The sequence below is a fragment of the Stegostoma tigrinum genome, chromosome 7, assembly GCF_030684315.1.
Source record: "Stegostoma tigrinum isolate sSteTig4 chromosome 7, sSteTig4.hap1, whole genome shotgun sequence".
NCBI lineage: Eukaryota > Metazoa > Chordata > Chondrichthyes > Orectolobiformes > Stegostomatidae > Stegostoma > Stegostoma tigrinum.
The window spans coordinates 19,450,437-19,467,483 of NC_081360.1; the positions used below are offsets into that span (position 1 = coordinate 19,450,437).

Consider the following 17,047-nt stretch of genomic DNA (forward strand, 5'->3'; position numbering starts at 1 on the left):
GGGTCTCCTCTGGTCCTTGAACTTCACTGCTTGCATTTCCAGCAGAAACAAGCTCCCACTCATCAGGCCAGAGGTGTGGAAGTCTAGAAGTAATGTTCCATCCATGGATGATGGGTGGACATTGCAGTTCCTGTACAAGGTCTCCACCTGGGCTGTTGGTGCTAGTGTTGAATCAATTGAGTGTGTATCTGTACATGCTCTACTTGTGACTAAGAGCAGCTGACAGTAATGTGATAAGGGTCGGGGCACAGATACAGGACAAAATTCAAGAGGGATCTTGTAACACTATGAAAGCTTTCCTACTCCTGAGCCTGGAGGCCTAGTTTCAAGTCTCACCTACTCCAGAGGTATATCATGACATGTCTGTACAGGCAGATTCAATTATTTATAAGAACCAGTTTCCATCTGAGAAGGGATACTAAGAACTGTCGATGCTAGAGTCAGAGATAACATAGTGTGGAGTTGGAGGAATGCAGGAGGCCAGGCATCAGAGGAGCAGGAAAGTTGACATTTCAGGTCCCGACCTGACACATCAGCTTTCCTGCTCCTCTGATGCTGCCTGGCCTGCTGTGTTCCTCCAGCTCCACACTGTGCCATCTCTATCTGAGAAGGGATCGGTATGTGGGAGGGAGAGAGCCCTGCACTTACAGTGCCCCGCACTTACGTTCTCATTACAGAGAGAGGACTGGTGGTGGTTTAACCTAAGGGTCAGCACTTCTCCAGCAAGGGGAGAAATTGAGGAGAAGTCTTGATGGTGACCTCAGCTGATGTGGGAATTGAACGCATGCCATTGGTGTCACATTGTATCACAAACTAGCCATCCAAGCTGACTGTGCCTCATATCCGGGTATCAGATGAACATGGGGCAGTGAGGATGGAACATATGGGGAATAGCTTCAGAAGGGCTCGCATGTATACAGTGCTTTTCATGACTTCACTGTGTCCCAAAGCACTTTGTAGCTCATGGAGCATTTTGAAGTGTATGCACGGTAGTAATGTGGGAATTTCAATCCAACAGTTTTTGTGCAAGAAAATCCTATAAAATGGCATGCAGATGATGATCAAATAAACTTTTCATAAATGTTGGTTGGGTCAGCAGAATGGGGAGGGACTTCCAGACACTTCAAAATAAACTTGTTCATCCTAGATTCTGCTACAGCTAATATTTTCATTTATTTCTCTCCTGAGGGAGTCAGAAAGATGTTAAAGGAGGTCCACTTCTGACCCTGTACATGCACAGGGTAAAGCCATTCCTGTACATTGAGAAGTTGTCCAAGGATTGTGCGGAGCAGTAATGGAAAATCATTCCCAATCATTCCCAAAACACAAGCCTCGGAATCATTCCATTCTGCAGGTGAAAGATAGTCACACGTGGAACTTTATTTCATAAACAGGAAGGTGAACTCGTTTGAATTGGCATGCCTAACTTGGCCTAATTATCCTATGTAAAACCAGCCCAGATGTGGCCCACTGACTGCGCCTCTTGGTACATCAATTGTGAGTGAAGCAACAGGCCTTCAGCTGAGGCACACTGGGAGGGCCACTAGGATTGAACTTCCTCCAATACACTGTGGTGATCTGCACAGTAGGATAGAATAAGCAACCTGGTTCCAATTTCATCAAAGCCCCAAATCCATCCCAGCCTTCACCCTGGGGTTGGGGAGGTGCTGACCTGCTAAAATATGGTTCAGAGGGAAAGCTGTTGTCCATAGCCCATTCAGGTGTCCCAGTGCTCAAATGTCAACTGGGATTGTGAGTGAGGGGAGGCAAAGTGACCTTTGGGCGTCGCTCACGCTGATTGGTCAACAGCATGGGTTTTGAGTCAGCTCCAGAGACTAGTATTGAAACTAACTAAAATCTCCCACCACCTCCCTCAACAAACCCACATATGCTCCAGCCACCAAAACTCTCCATTGTGTTTTTAAAATAGTCATGAGTTCAACATGCAAACAAGTGACACTGCACTTAAATTCTGGCACTTATTTCCACAACAACGGGACAGGAACAGCGCAGGATTCGATAAAAAGTAAAGATCCTCTCTACACTGCCCCATTAAACACTCCCAGGACAGGGACAGCATGGGGTTACATACAGAATAAAGTTCCCTCTGTACTGTCCCATTAAACACTCCCAGGACAGGCCGGCATGGCATTAGATACAAAGTAAAGCTCACTCTACAATATCCCCACCAAACGCTTCCACAACAGGTATAACATGGGGTTTGACACAGAGTAAAACTTTCTCTACTCTTTCCAACATAAACAAAGCTTCGTCCACACTATCTCAATAAATATTCCCAAGACAAGGACAGCAGAGATTAAGACTCCATCTACTTTTTTAAACTGTAAGTGAAGCAACTCTACGCTGTCCCATCAAACACTCCCAGGGTAGGGACAGAACAGGGTAAGAGACAGAGTAAGGATTTCTACTCTTTCAAACTGAAAGTAAAGCTCCTTCGTCACTGTCCCCATTAAAATGCTTCCAGGTCAGGGATAGCACAAGCTTAGATACAGAGCAAAGGTACATTTACTCTTTTAAACAAAGTATATATCCCTCTTATAAATTGAAAGTAAAGTTGCATCAATACCATTCCCGAACAAATACTCCCAGGACAGGGACAGCAGGGGTTAAACACAGAGTAAAGTCTCCTCTACCCTGTACCCATCAAACACTCCAACACAGGTACAGCATGGGGTTAGATATAGAGTAAAGCTCCTGCACTCTCTTAAACTGAAATTAACGTTCCCTTGACACTGTCCCCATCAAACACTCCCAGGACAGGGACAGCACACAGGGACTACATACAGAGTAAAACTGCTTCTGCATACACTCCAAGTTCAGGCACAGCATGGGACTAGATACAGAGCAAAGCTCAACCTACACTCTTCCCATCAAATACTCCCAGGACAGGTACAACACTAGGTTAGATACAGAGTAAAGTCCCCTCTACACTGTCTTATTAAACATTCCTGGGGCAGGTTCAGCACAGTAAAGCATTGTGGATGAGAGGTTGGTCCACTCTGAACTTAGAAGATGAAGCACGGTTACATGTTCAAGGGTCTTCAGTCTCTTGATGTTAGGGCTCTGGATGGTTAAATGGCAGTGATTCACAGAAAGCAATCTGCAAAGGAGAGAGTGGAGTGTTAGGTAAGTGAAGTCACTGATAACCCTATCACGTAGAATTATCCTCACTTGTGTGAAGGGGGAAGACGAGTGAATCCCCACAGCAAACCACAGGCCAGTGAGGCTCAAAATCAATAAACTGAAAGTTTCTAACAACTGTTCATAACCAATTGCTTTGCCTGTCATGGGAATGAGTGAGGGAATGCATCCCTGCCAATATCAGCTGCTCAACCACCACCTATAACTCGCAGGAGTGTTTTAACTGGCTAGAAACCAGATGTCTGACCTCCATCAGAACAGCCTTAGTCAGAGAGTTACAGGCCCATCCAGCAGCTCTGTCAACCCTGCAGGGGACAGAATCTAAAGCCCAAGTCCAGGGCCAGGCAAATGTGGGGGTGTCATGGCAGGGAGGGTGCCAGCTTAATAATAATGGTCCAATACTCAGTCGCTCACCTGGGATTGGTAAACCCTGTGGGTTAGTTTATTTAAAACTGTAAAACACGTTACAAGTTATGAAGCAGATATTGCAGCAAACTAATTGATTTGTGTATGTGCTGCTTTCAGACTCCGAGCAGTCTAACCGTTAGGCAGGGTCACAACATTGTATACACACAGCTCATGAAGTCCTGGAAGGTTAACACTCTGCAAGACAAGGTGCACATACAACATACCCCCTCCTTTCTGAAATGAAGTTTAACTAGTTACAATAACAAGCGAGTCTGAATCTCTTAATAAATGCATAGGTCAATTGTTGTATGCCCAGATATCAATAAGATAACTTTGCCCAGAGGTGGTGTTGATTTCACAGTCAGCATTGAAATGGTCTTGTCATTCCTGCTCATTACATCAGGATTTTCTTTCATGGATTTCAGTTGCTGTGCCAGAATTTGTTATCACGAAGCACTGCAGACAAGTTTCATTCCTAATCAGTCACTGGATGGTCTTGCTCCTCAAGATGTTTGAAATTTCTTCGCTTTTACTGCTTTGTTCCCGAAGTCCTTCCATGTTATTTCAAAGCTGCTGGTTTCACACCTTGGATTCTTCCAAATCTATAAAATATTTTAGCCTTCTGTTGTTCTAGCATACTTCTTCTTTCATAACCTGTCCAGCAAAACCCATAAAAGCCAAAAGAACTGTGGATGCTGTAAATCAGGAACAGAAACAAGTTGCTGGAAAAGCTCAGCAGGTCTGGCAGCATCTGCGAAGAAAAAAAAATCAGAGTTAACATTTCGGGCCTGGTTCCACAGTTCTGAGGGAGGGTCACCAGATCCGAAGTGTTAGCTCTGACATTTTTCTTCACAGATGCTGCCAGGCCTGCTGAGCTTTTCCAGCAACATCTGTTTTTTGTTCCTAACAAAACCCACGCCTCCCCAACTTTGGTCTTCTTTGAAATCTTGACCTTTTACAATTTCTACTTCAGTGGTTGTTTGTATCCTTCTAAGTCCTGTTATGTTCTGTCACTGAGGCATCAATGCTGGTTGAAATGACTGCCTTGTGAATGATTTATGTCCCTTTTTTGTGTCTCCTGTGCATTTCTAGCTGTTATTATTTTTGCAGGTCTGTCATCTTCTCCAATATTGTTTCGAGCTCAAGCTTATGTTTGTGTAGTTGCTCCTGTTAAGCCTGATCTGTTTTACATTAAGAGTTGCTCCAGATCATCCTGTAAACCAGCCATCTTTTCACCGGAGAGGGGGATGGCGAGAGGGTTCTGGACTAAATAGGGAGAGAGGGGGAAGCGGACCGAAGATGGAGAGAAAAGAGCTTTTGTGCTCCTGAGATGCTGCTTGGCCTGCTGTGTTCATCCAGCTCCACTGTTATCTTGGATTCTCCAGCATCTGCAGTTCCCGTTATCACTGATACAATCTTTTCACTGGTCTGACTGTACACAATTTGTAATTCAACCCACTTACTTTCCTTCTTTTCTAGCTCTTCATTCATCTTTGTGAGATGACTGAGGGTTTCCCCTTAAGATCTCATCACTGCAGAGATGGTATTCAAAAGTTTGGATTTATCCTGAATTAGTTTATCAGCTTTTTCCTCTTGGAGAGTGTTCATTTTTCTCTCCACAGCAAACAGCTGAGACTTTAGCTCCAACAATTCGTGAGAAAGTCACGTGTCCATTCTACTTTTGTGCGCAGTCCAGCAAGTGTTTCTGGAATAATAGGCTGCAATTTTTGTTGCGATCCCTGATGTTTGATTGATCTCAGATTTTGTGGCTGGCATAAGCTAGGACATGCTGCTACACCTTGCAACCGCTAGTCCAGCAGTGTCTACCAGGTTGAATATCTCTGGCACCCAGGCACAATTCCAATACTGTATGCACACAGTTCACGGGATCCTTAAAGGCAACCCACTTGAACACAAGGTACATGTACAGCATGATGGGGATGGGGCTGGAGGTTGGGAGTGGGAGTAATGTCAGAGGGAAGGTCACCTGAAGATTTTCATAGGTCCCGTTGCCTATAAAGACATTCGAGGCAGACTTAAAATGCATCCAATTGTCAGACATGTGAGCTTCCTGGGCTAGAGGGAGCCTTCCCAAGATTGCACAAATGCAAATGCCAGAATATGCAACACCAGGAGACAAAGAGAGTGAGAGTGAGTGAGTGTGTGTGAGAGAGAGAGAGAGAGAGAAAAAAAACGAGACAGTGACAGAGAGTGTGAGAGATAAAGGAACAGAGAGAAGAGAAAGAGAGATAGAGAGAGAGAGAAAGAAAGAGGAAGACAGCAGCACAGAGAGAGGGAGAGGATAGCTCAGAGAGAGATAGAAGGTGGACAGCACAGGATTGGGGGGGAAGAGAGTGACATCACAAGGAGACGGACAGGTAGGTTTAGGGTTGGTAGGCACAGCGAGAGAGGGAGAGCACAGGCAGCTCAGGGTTAGTACAGAATTAATGTGGGGGTTAAGCAGAATGTCACGTTCATCTTCCCCCACTGTTAAATCCCAGCTTTTTCCCTGGATAATCCCGAGTTTCAGGTCCGTGTTGAGACTCACTGACAGGGGCTATCTTTGTCTAAGAAAGACCCCCCCCTTAGTTGCCTCCATCAACTGTCAGTCAGGCTTGTTCCGCACATGGTAAGGAGGACAATGGCTGGAGGCCTGATGCAGTCAGCCTCCCCACCTTGGTCACGTGGAATTTGAAGTCAAATAGAATCTGGAATAAAAAGCTTGCCCCCGTAGTGGTTTTAAAAGGAATGTTTCCCCCCCCCCCCCCCCCCCCCTGGCTACACTGACAGTCACTTCTATGTCTTACAGATCCTGGGAATGCCCCAAGCCCCACTCCCAGAGAAAGGGCACGAGGGTGGAACAATTCATCCAATTTGTGCTTTCTTCTCCCCTTCACTCTCCTGGGGTCACGAATGGTCTCCAGTCCGCTCCCTACCTGTACCGTTCTCCCTCCATGTCAGGCAAGGATTGATGTGCATCTGACCTTCCGAAAGGGATGGAAAGCATTCCGGGCTTCAGGCTCCAAGCGGACTCCAGCCACAGTGAAGATGGAAACCACTGCAAGAGATACGGGTAAGCAGTCAGCAACGGAACCGAGAATGCTGGAGAACTCAACGCTAGCGCTGCCTTTCCACACAGGCAGCAAAAGCAAGACTCATTGACTGACTGTGACTAAGGCTCGATTCCCGGACAAAAACGGAGATTAATGCCATATTCTCCGTCACTCTGTTTTAAACTGCTGTCATGTTGTTGCAACTAACTTTGCAGCCCTGAATCTTTAGTTATCAGTGAAAAACTGCCATGTTAAAAACAAAATCAAAATACGAGCTATCAGGCCAGATTTTAAGACGGTGATTTGATTTGTCCAATAGTAACATTAGCTAGAATCAGAACAATGCTAAATCTAAAATAGTTTTAATAAACTCTAGTTGATTCTTCAACTAGAAAAAACTACAGTCAGTGTTAACTGAACCAGCTGCTTCCCGTGAGAGACTGGAACCAAAGTTGTACCCTTCGACTGTAAAGGTTCCTCGGTACAGGTTCTCAGTCTAGCTGAGGTCATGTGCAAACCTAAGGTTTGGAGTCCCGAGCGAATTTTGTTAAAGACTGGTCCTGCGATCACTGCTACAGCCGAGCTGGTATCGACCTTCATCAGGACAAGGTGATCATTTAACCAAATGTTTATTTTGATTGGTTCTGATTTGGATGTTGCTGAGTAATTTAACTGTTCCAAACCAGATATAGCTGGACTTTCCAGGGTGTGCACTCTCCTGCATCCGGGCTTGTGAGTTCTCTGTCAGTTCAGGACTGGTGGGACTCCCTTGCTGTCCAAATACCAGCAGGAGCTGCAATGGCTCGCTGGCTCGGATTCTGAAGAAAATTGTAACCGTTTGGCTATTGCCTGGCTTTGTTTAATAATTCCACAGAGGTCAGTGTCACAGAACACAGAATAGTACAGCACAGTACAGGCCCTTCGGCCCACAATGTTGTGCCGTGGAATAATCCTAATCCATAAATAAAATAACCTAACATACATTCCCCTCAATTCACTGCTGTCCATGTGCATGTCCAGCAGTTGCTTAAATGTCACTAATGACTCTGCTTCCACGACTACCACTGGTAAACTATTCCATGCGCTCACAACTCTCTGGGTGAAGAAACTCCCTCTGACGTCTCCTCTATACCTTCCTCCTAACACCTTAAAACTATGACCCCTTGTGGCAGTCAATCCTGCCCTGGGGAAAAGTCTCTGGCTATCGACTCTATCCATGCCTCTCATTACCTTGAACACCTTGATCAGGTCACCTCTCTTCCTCCTTCTCTCCAGAGAGAAAAGTTCAAGCTCAATCAACCTCTCCTCGTAAGACAAGCCCTCCAGTCCAGGCAGCATCCTGGTGAACCTCCTTTGAACCCTCTCCAAAGCCTCCACATCTTTCCTATAATAGGGCGACCAGAACTGGACACAATATTCCAAGTGTGGTTGCACCAGGGTTTTGTAGAGGTGCAGCATAACCTCACGGCTCTTAAACTTGATCCGACTGTTAATGAAAGCCAAAACATCATATGCTTTCTTAACAACCTTATCCCCTTGGGTGGCAACTTTGAGGGAGCTATGCACTTGAACACCAAGATCCTGCTGTTCCTCCACACTGCCGAGAATCCTGCCTTTAATCCTATATTGAGACTTTAAGTTCGACCTTCCAAAATGCATCACTTCGCACTTATCCAGGTTGAACTCCATCTGCCATTTCTCAGCCCAGCTCTACATTCTGTCAATGTCTCGCTGAAGCCTGCAATAGCCCTCGATACTATCAACGGCACCTCCAACCTTGGTGTCATCAGCAAACATACTAACCCACCCCTCAACCTCCTCATCCAAGTCATTTATAAAAACTACAAACAGCAGAGGCCCAAGAACAGAGCCCTGCGGGACACCACTCAGCACTGACCTCCAGGCAGAATACTTACCATCTACAAACACTCTCTGCCTCCTGTCAGCCAACCAATTCTGAATCCAGACAGCCAAATTACCATGTATCCCATACCTCCTGACTTTATGAATGAGCCTGCTGTGGGGAACCTTATCAGTACAATAGCCTTGTGGGACTAAAGGGATAGAACAGGTGTACAGGACAGACCAGGTGCTCCACGAAGAGCCAACATGGTCTCAATGGGCTAACTGGCCTCTTTCTGTGTCAGCTTGACTCTTGTCCTGTCACCAAGTCACCCATTATTCATGTCCAGGGTCCTTGACACTGACCCTGCTTCCTCAGAGCCAGCTGTCAGAGAGAGCAGAACTCCTGACACTCCTGTTTATATCTGTCAGCCAGGGCTCCCTGATTGGACCAGATTAACAGCCCCAATCAGGGAACTCATATTTTCTGAGGTCCGTCTGGCTGATCTCATTACTATCACCACCATAGGGATGGGCAACAAATGCTCCATGAATCATATACATCAGAACTGACATGGATTCTATCATACACTATCACTGAGTCGACTGGTCAATAACATAAAAGCCATAACTCTGTATCACACCCAGACTTTGACTCGATCACTCCCAGTTCTGTCAGTATTTACCAGGAGGGTGAGCATTTGGTCACATAATGTTATAGTTCACTCAAAGTTTAATTATGGTCCTCTCGTTCTGAATTTATTATTGTCCTCTGATTCCTTCGCTTTACGATTAAACGTGGTGATTTTCATTTTTAGCTGCTGAGTGCAATCCTCCTTTCATTAATGCCACTCTGGTTGGCAATTGCTGACCTGGTCCCAATAATCTACTGAACTGGTGGTGAGGCACGGCCAAAGTCGAGGTGTGACAGGAACAAATGTGTACGTACTGTCGGGGAGCTGGAACAGCGCAGGGGGTAGGCTGCTGAAGTACTCGTGTGCCAGGGCATCTTCTGCCGAGCTCCTGTCCCGCGGGTAGCACTGGAGGAGCTGCGATGTTAGAGACTCTGCCTGAGGAACCAGGCCTAATCTGAACAGGGGGAAGGAGAAGGGCCATCAGGTGAGACACAAGGACCACACTGCAGCGGCGCGCCGTCAGCCCACCTCAAGACAACAACATGCATTTCTGTGGAGCCCCTGTTAACGCAGCAGAGTGTGTCACAGCGCTTCCCAGGACTGTCGGCAGATCGAACCCGGCCCCGAAGCCCACGAAGAGGCAATGAGGACAAATCGAGGAGATCAGGGTTGAAAGAAAAACTTCGAACAAACAGAGCGAAGACAGGCATAGAGATCGGGAGAAGGAATTCCAAAGTTTAGGTTTTGCTTAGATAAATAAACAGAGACTCAGACAAACAGGAAAGGCACAGCTAGAGAGAAAAAAACATAGAGAGTGAGAGCAAGAGACGGACGGAGAGAGACAGCAAGACAAATCGAGGCGAGACAAATAGTGTGGGTAACTGCACTGATCTGATTGCGTGTTGAGTTTGGCAGCGAAATTGAAAATTTCACTCCAACGTGTTGGGCTCTATGCATTCCGATCCACACGTACACTACTTAGGGTGCTTTCCGTAGGACCTCAGATGAGGAAGAACAGAACAGCAGTAGATGCCTGCTCACAGACCAGAATCTCTACAGGAGCCAGGAGGTGAACAGAGGAATGCAGCTCACAGGAAGCCATACCCACTACACTGTATCTTCAGCCAGATTTGTCAGAACTGCAGGGAGTCATGACAATCTGTGTCAGATAACATACAGACTCTGGAACAAGAGCTACTGACTGAGCCCAATGGTGTCAAAGACATCACCACCTTCGACCTCTCAGACTTTAGATCCTTCCAGGGATCTGCTCAAGACACGAGCGCGATCTCATTGTCAGCAGCAGCTCGCAGATACTTATTGGAGACGTGTGGGTTCTTCGTCAGGATCAGCAACAGTGTTCAGACTGATGCCAGCCAGAAATGGGACGGCATGGTAGCTCAGAGATTAACACCGCTGCCTCAGAGCACCAGGGCCCCTGGTTCGATACCAACCCCAGGTGACTGCGTGGAGTTTGCATGTTCTTCCCCCATGTCTGCGTGGGTTTCCTCCAGTTTCCTGCCACAGTACAAGCTCGGTGCATTAGCTATGGGAAATGCAGGGTTACAGGGATAGGGTAGGGGATGCTGTTCAGCGGGTCGACGTGGACTTGATGGGCCAAACAACCTGCTTCCACTCTGTAGGGGTTCTATGATCCAATGAAATGACTGGGTGATGAGTTCTGCAGCTTTTGCTCGCTGGCCGCAGATATGGGGGGGAGCATCACTGATGACTCTTCCCATCACATCACTCATTGATGTTACAGTGGTCAGCAAGCATGGCTCTCATTGATGACTAATGAACCTCTCCTGCATCTCGTCTTTAGAGACAGAGATTAGCTCCTCCTGATACCACAGGATAAAGAGGAAGAGGACCTTGAAGAGAGCGGAGGGAAGGATGGAAAAACAGAGAGGGCAATAAATAGAGAGACAGTGAGTGAGAAAGAAGCAGGGGGCAAGAGAAAAGAGGGTGAAGGTGAGATTTTATGAGAGTTTGGATTGAGCTGGTGATACACTTCATGCCTCCCCCTCCCCCAATATTCCCAGCAGGACTTGCTACGTTTCTGTTCGAACTGAGAAACAGCCGAAGTGAACAAAATGAGAACCAGAGTCAGGAAAGGAACCAGAACGTGGGCAGACAGCTTTCGTCACTCAATGTGCCACCAGCTCCCTGGTGTAGGTTTGTGCAAAGCAATGCTCACCTTTTCCAAACATGGCCCAGCTTCTGAGGTGGCTGAGGTATAAAGTGCTCTGTGAGGAGTAAAGAGGAAAGCATGTTTCAGGACTGATCCAATATTATCCGCAGCAGACCCACCAGTAGGGGGTGTACACACAAACCTCTTCATTTACCTCTTCCCACCCCAGCACACACGGTACAGAATCAAACTCATTCCGCACATAATCTCACAGAAACTTTCCCACGATCGACTCTTGCATACCAATCCAGAGAGAACGCACCAACACACAAGCGCTTGAATACAGACTTACACTCACCACCCAGCCAAAGCCTGACATGTTACTCTAGGTGAGCCAAATGGAGCAGCCCAAATCTGAACCCCAACAGGGAACATCGCTCAGATTGATCCCCAACACTTCATCCCGACTGAAAGTTGATGTGCCACAGACTGAATGCCCAACATATCACTTAGACCCAAGCGCAAATATTACAGACTGAACCCCAATTTCACTCAGACTGAACCCCAAAATGAATCCCAGTATATCGTTTGGACTGAATCCAAATATCTCACCCATGCTGAAACTCAACACGTGACAGACTGTATGTTAATATATGACCCAGAGCGAACCCCAGTGTGTCGGCGAAGCTGTACCCCAACATACCACGGACTGAACCCCCATATCTCACTCAGGCTGAACCCCTTCATGACAGATCACTCCATATTGATGGCCGATTTTTAAGGGTTTACCTGTGCGGTAGTTTGGGAGTGCTGTGACTCCAGGCCAACTCTCTTCTGTGGGAAGTCCCAGGACCTGAAAACAGAGATTCCCCAGTCAGATTGCAATGTTGATCGCGCACTGCCCTCTCAAAGCTTATACACTGGAAACATGCAGTTCCAGCAGGCACGCTTCAGACTCATCACCAACAATGAGGGCCTCATTCTCTCCACACTTTGAAATTGGGGACCCAAAAGAGTGGGTCTCAGGTCACACTGACCAGAATCCTGTTGTCCAGAATTATTTCGGGAAATGGGCATGAGCCAATCGATGCTTCTGCAAACCAAGGTGAAATGACTTTACATGTCACTACAGTCTCTGAAATATAAGACCTCTGCTTCATTGCGTATTAAAGGGAATTGTGCGAAATGGGAAGGAGTCACTCTCTTGCCTTAGATCAAGCTCCAAACCAAGGCCCTTCGGCTAGTTTCAAGTCTGGAAATTCACTCCCTCCCTTAGCCCGAACCGAGTTCAAACCCGAATGACAGTGTCTTCCTGGGTTAACGCAATATCCGAAGTCACTTACTGCCCAGATTCTCCGGAGCTGCTCCATGATATCAGACACACCAGGAAAAGCTGGACAACCTTCCACCATCTCAATGAATATGCAACCCGCTCCCCTGCCAAGGAAGGACAGAGTTACTCGCCTTCACCGTCACTACAGTGGCACGGGCAGAACATGTAGCCAGCTTGTTCCAGGAAATGTGGCTAAACCCAGGCGCAAATGAGGTCTACACGCTAGTATTCTCACTGGTGCCTGTGAGTACAGGTGCACAATCGACGTGCATCTCACTAAGGGGACTGTGTATGTGTTGCTGTGTGTATGTGTTGCTGTGTGTGTGTGTATGTGTGAGAGAGCGAGGCAGAGGTTGGGCTGTTGTAAGATGGCTTATCACAGCTTCCAGTTCTGTTCGACAGAGAGGCTCGCTCAAAGGTGAAATGCTGAAGAACTGGAGATGCCACTCATTAAAGCTTTTAAGACTACAAGACACTGTTTGTGGGAATAAAGCGTTCAGGCAGATTGTGTAACCATGGTAACTACATCACTGGGAGAGACTGATGAACATGAGTGCGACTTCTCAGCTGCATGTTTATCTAAAATCTGTAGTGTACCTAAAGTCTGTACTGCGTACCTAAAGACTGTACTGCGTACTTAAAGTCTGTACTGTGTATCTTTTAACGCATCGTCAATTAGCGGTAATAGACATGGAGCGTGAGCACTGAAAACTAGTATAGTCAATACTGAACTCACAAAGAATCCCAAAATAAAGAGGTGGCTTGAACCATTGATTGAGCAGTCATGTTAGATTGAGCAATACGAATCCGTGAAAGTCAAGGATGTGATCCTGCAGAATAAGGCCCACCCCACAAGAAAGGGTTGAACAGGTTGAATCTGCACCTCATGGAGTATGGAACAATGAGAGGTGATCTCCTGGAAACTTGAAGGATCTTTGGCGAGGGGACTGATAGGCTGGACTCTGGGAAGGTAGGGTTTCCCTTGTTGGGGAAGTAGCAAATGCAGGTTAAAAGCGCAGGCTGTCCTGTTAAGATGGAATGAGGATCCTTCTTCCTCTCTCAGGGAGTTAAGGCTGTGGAATACTCTTCCCTGGACAGCACTGGAGGCTTGGTCCTGAATATCGTCAAGGCCGACCAGGATCACGAGCAGAAAAGACAGGGAAAGCGGAGATGACAACGTGTCTCTCATCAAAAAGCAGAGCAGGCTTGCGGGCCTAAACCAACTCCAAAAGCTGGCGCTCCCTGGAGTTTCTGCACTGCTGTCATTGACATTGGTACTTGCACGACAAAATGAAACAAGAAAGCAGTTAGTTATGAAGTAAAAACCGAAAGAACTGCGGACGCTGTAAGTCAGAAACAAAATAAACAGAAGTTGCTGGAAAAGCTCAGCAGGTCCGGGCGAAGAGAAAATCAGGGTTAACATAGAACATAGAAAAGTACAGCACAGTACGGGCCCTTTGGCCCACGATGTTGTGCCGTGGAATAATTCTAATCCAAAAATAAAATAACCTAACCTACATTCCCCTCAATTCACTGCTGTCCATGTGCATGTCCAGCAGTCGCTTATGTGTCACTAATGACTCCACTTCCATGACTACCACTAGCAAACTATTCCATGCGCTCACAACTCTCTGGGTGAAGAACCTCCCTCTGACGACTCCTCTATACCTTCCTCCTAACACCTTAAAACTATGACCCCTCGTGGCACTCAATCCTGCCCTGGGGAAGGGTCTCTGGCTATCGACTCTATCCATGCCTCTCATTACCTTGTACACCTCGATCAGGTCACCTCTCTTCCTCCTTCTCTCCAGAGAGAAAAGTCTGAGCTCAGTCAACATCTCCTGATAAGAGGAGCCCTCCAGTCCAGGCAGCATCCTGGTAAAATATTTTGGGTCCGATGACCCTTCCTCAGAACGAGCAGTTAGCTCCTCTCAACCAAGCCCAAGAACCTGACCTCGATACTTGTGAGGTGGAAGGATGGGTCAGCTCCCCATTACCCCAGTCGTCACCCTGTGACTGTTGGCTGAGCATCTTGCTGCCTGTTACTGGCAATGGGAGAACGGCTAGCGTGAACCAGAGAGAGTTAGATGGAGTTTGGGAGGACAGGCCTGGGCAATTTAGTTTCAGATGGGAGAGGATGTTACAGAATTGGGAACTAGACCACCCACGGTAGCATGAACAGCTCTGCGGAACACAGGAGACTTGGTGGGAGTGGGACAGGAGATAGCGGTTGTTTGAGGAAGGGGTCACTAGGCCTGAAACGTTAACCCTGTTTTTCCCTTCACAGGCGCTCCCAGACCTGCTGAGCTTTACCGGCAGCTTCTGTTTTTGTTCTTGATTTAATTTTTTTTTAAAAGTGGGTGTTTGTCTTTGGTTTAGGGGCACCATGACTTCCCTCAGGAACAACCAACTGACAGGACAGCCGCTTCCGATGGGAAGATGAGCTTCGGTTGCAGTGATAAAAGACCTGCATTTCTGTAGCACCTTTGATGACCACTTGACGCGTCAAGGCACGTTACAGCTAACAAAGGACTCTTGATGTGTAGCCAATTTGCACCCAGCAGGCTCCTGCAGAAGGCAATGTGATAATGACTAGGTCGCCCTTTTTTTTTGTTATCATGTCAATTGGAAGATAAATAGCGGCCAGAACATCGGGTAGGAATTCCGTACCTCTCCGGGAAAAATGCAAGGGGATCTTTCACGACTGCCCTGAGGGATTTAGACGGGATCCTGGCCCGACGTCTCGCCCGAAAGTCAACACATCCGACAGTGCAGCACTCCCTCAGTACTGTTCTTGAGGGTCAGCCTGGAGTTTTTGTGCGCGAGTGCTGGAGTGAGACTTGAACCCACATCCATCTGCCTCAGTTTGAGGCGGGGGGGGGGGGGGGGGGGTTGGGGTGGTGTGTGAGAGACTGCTGTCCACCGAGCCATGATTGACACGCAACTTGCCCCTACAAGGGGCCCTTTCCTTCATACTCGAGGTGACACAAGGACGGAGACTGGTAATGGTCTTGAAGACAGCACGGAGCAGATTTACCAGAATATACTTGGGTTCGAAGGGTTATCTTATGAGGATAGTTTGCACAGTCTGAGCTTGTGTTTCGTCAAGTGCAGAAGATAGTTGCTTGAGGTGTTTAATGATGTTGATAAAGAGCAGAACCTTGAAGAAAACAGGAGTCCAGGGCAGAACACAGATTTGGACTTTGCTCAGAGTCAGGAAATGCAGGAAGGATAGGGGAGGAACTGGAACTGTGTACCGTGCACCCAACGCAGCCACCAGCACCACCAAAAATGTCATAGGGACTGGAGGACAACTGAATGTTTCAAAAATGAGGCTGTTAGATGTTTGTTGCGCAAAGGTATGAAGGATGGCGGAAGTGAGGTCGATAAGATCGAATGGAACAGTGGAGCTGGCCACCTAGGGGATGAATGGCCTCCCAATATTCCTACACTAACTGTCAGTGCGCTGCTAATTGTAGACTCCCCCTTAGCGGAAACATTCCCGGTGTATCACCAGACGCCTTCATCAGAAAGGACGGGAAGAGTCCCTCACCAGATGTCCAGGGCGGTGGAGTAATCGGTGGCCCCGAGGAGCACGTCCGGGGGCCGGTACCACAGTGTCACCACCTGGGAGGAGTAGGTCTGACTGGGCACAGACTTCGCACGTGCAAGTCCTGTTGGTCAGAACAAAGAGAGAACTGACTGGGAGAAACAGAGGATCTCAAACAAAGGAGCTGACAGAATGGCTGGAAGGATCTGTTTCAGGAACGCGAGATGGGAAGGAGAAAATGCTCACCAAAATAACGATGATCCATAAAAGTTGGTTTGTTCACACAGGGTAATCTGAGACCAAACACTCTGTTATTGCACAGAACTCTCCATCACCTCTCGCAGTGAAAGCTCCACAACCAATACATTTACACACACACACACACACACATACACACACACACACTCCCGCAGGCACACACACATTCCTTCACACACACAAACATGCCTACACACACATACACACACATTCCCGCATACACACACACACAATCCCATACACAAACACACTCCCACACACACCCACACACATTCCCACACAAACACATTCCCACACACATTCCGGCACACAGACGCACCCATACACACACACACATTCCCCACCCTGCCACACACACACACACACACACACACACACACACACACACACACACACAGACATTCCCGCACACACAAAGACATTCCCGCACACACACAGATGCACACTCCCGCGCGCACACACACACGCACGTTCCCGCGCGCACACCCACACACGCATTCCGGCACGCGCGCACACACACATTCCCGCACACACACAAATTCGGGCACGCGCGCACACACACATTCCCGCACGCACACGCACATTCCCGCACGCACATGCACATTCCCGCACACACACACACGCACATTCCCGCACACACACACGCACATTCCCGCACACACACACGCACAC

The 17,047-nt window shown here is 47.5% G+C and overlaps 1 protein-coding gene across 2 annotated transcripts in view; it reads right to left on the reverse strand.

Moving 5' to 3' along the window:
• Positions 1–562: 562 nt before the first annotated feature.
• Positions 563–17,047, reverse strand: part of cdk15 (cyclin-dependent kinase 15) — a 108,398-nt gene continuing 91,913 nt past the window's right edge. The window contains exons 8-14 of one of the 2 annotated variants that reach the window (XM_048535286.2): positions 16,121–16,241; positions 12,578–12,671; positions 12,024–12,087; positions 11,301–11,349; positions 9,415–9,554; positions 6,507–6,628; positions 563–3,121 (exon numbers count right to left, since the gene is read on the reverse strand). In XM_048535286.2, the coding sequence (XP_048391243.1) occupies positions 6,528–6,628; positions 9,415–9,554; positions 11,301–11,349; positions 12,024–12,087; positions 12,578–12,671; positions 16,121–16,241 (569 nt within the window). In that variant the 3' untranslated portion in view covers positions 563–3,121; positions 6,507–6,527. The remainder of the gene's footprint in view (positions 3,122–6,506; positions 6,629–9,414; positions 9,555–11,300; positions 11,350–12,023; positions 12,088–12,577; positions 12,672–16,120; positions 16,242–17,047) is intronic. The other variant, XM_048535285.2, reaches the window with a different exon arrangement.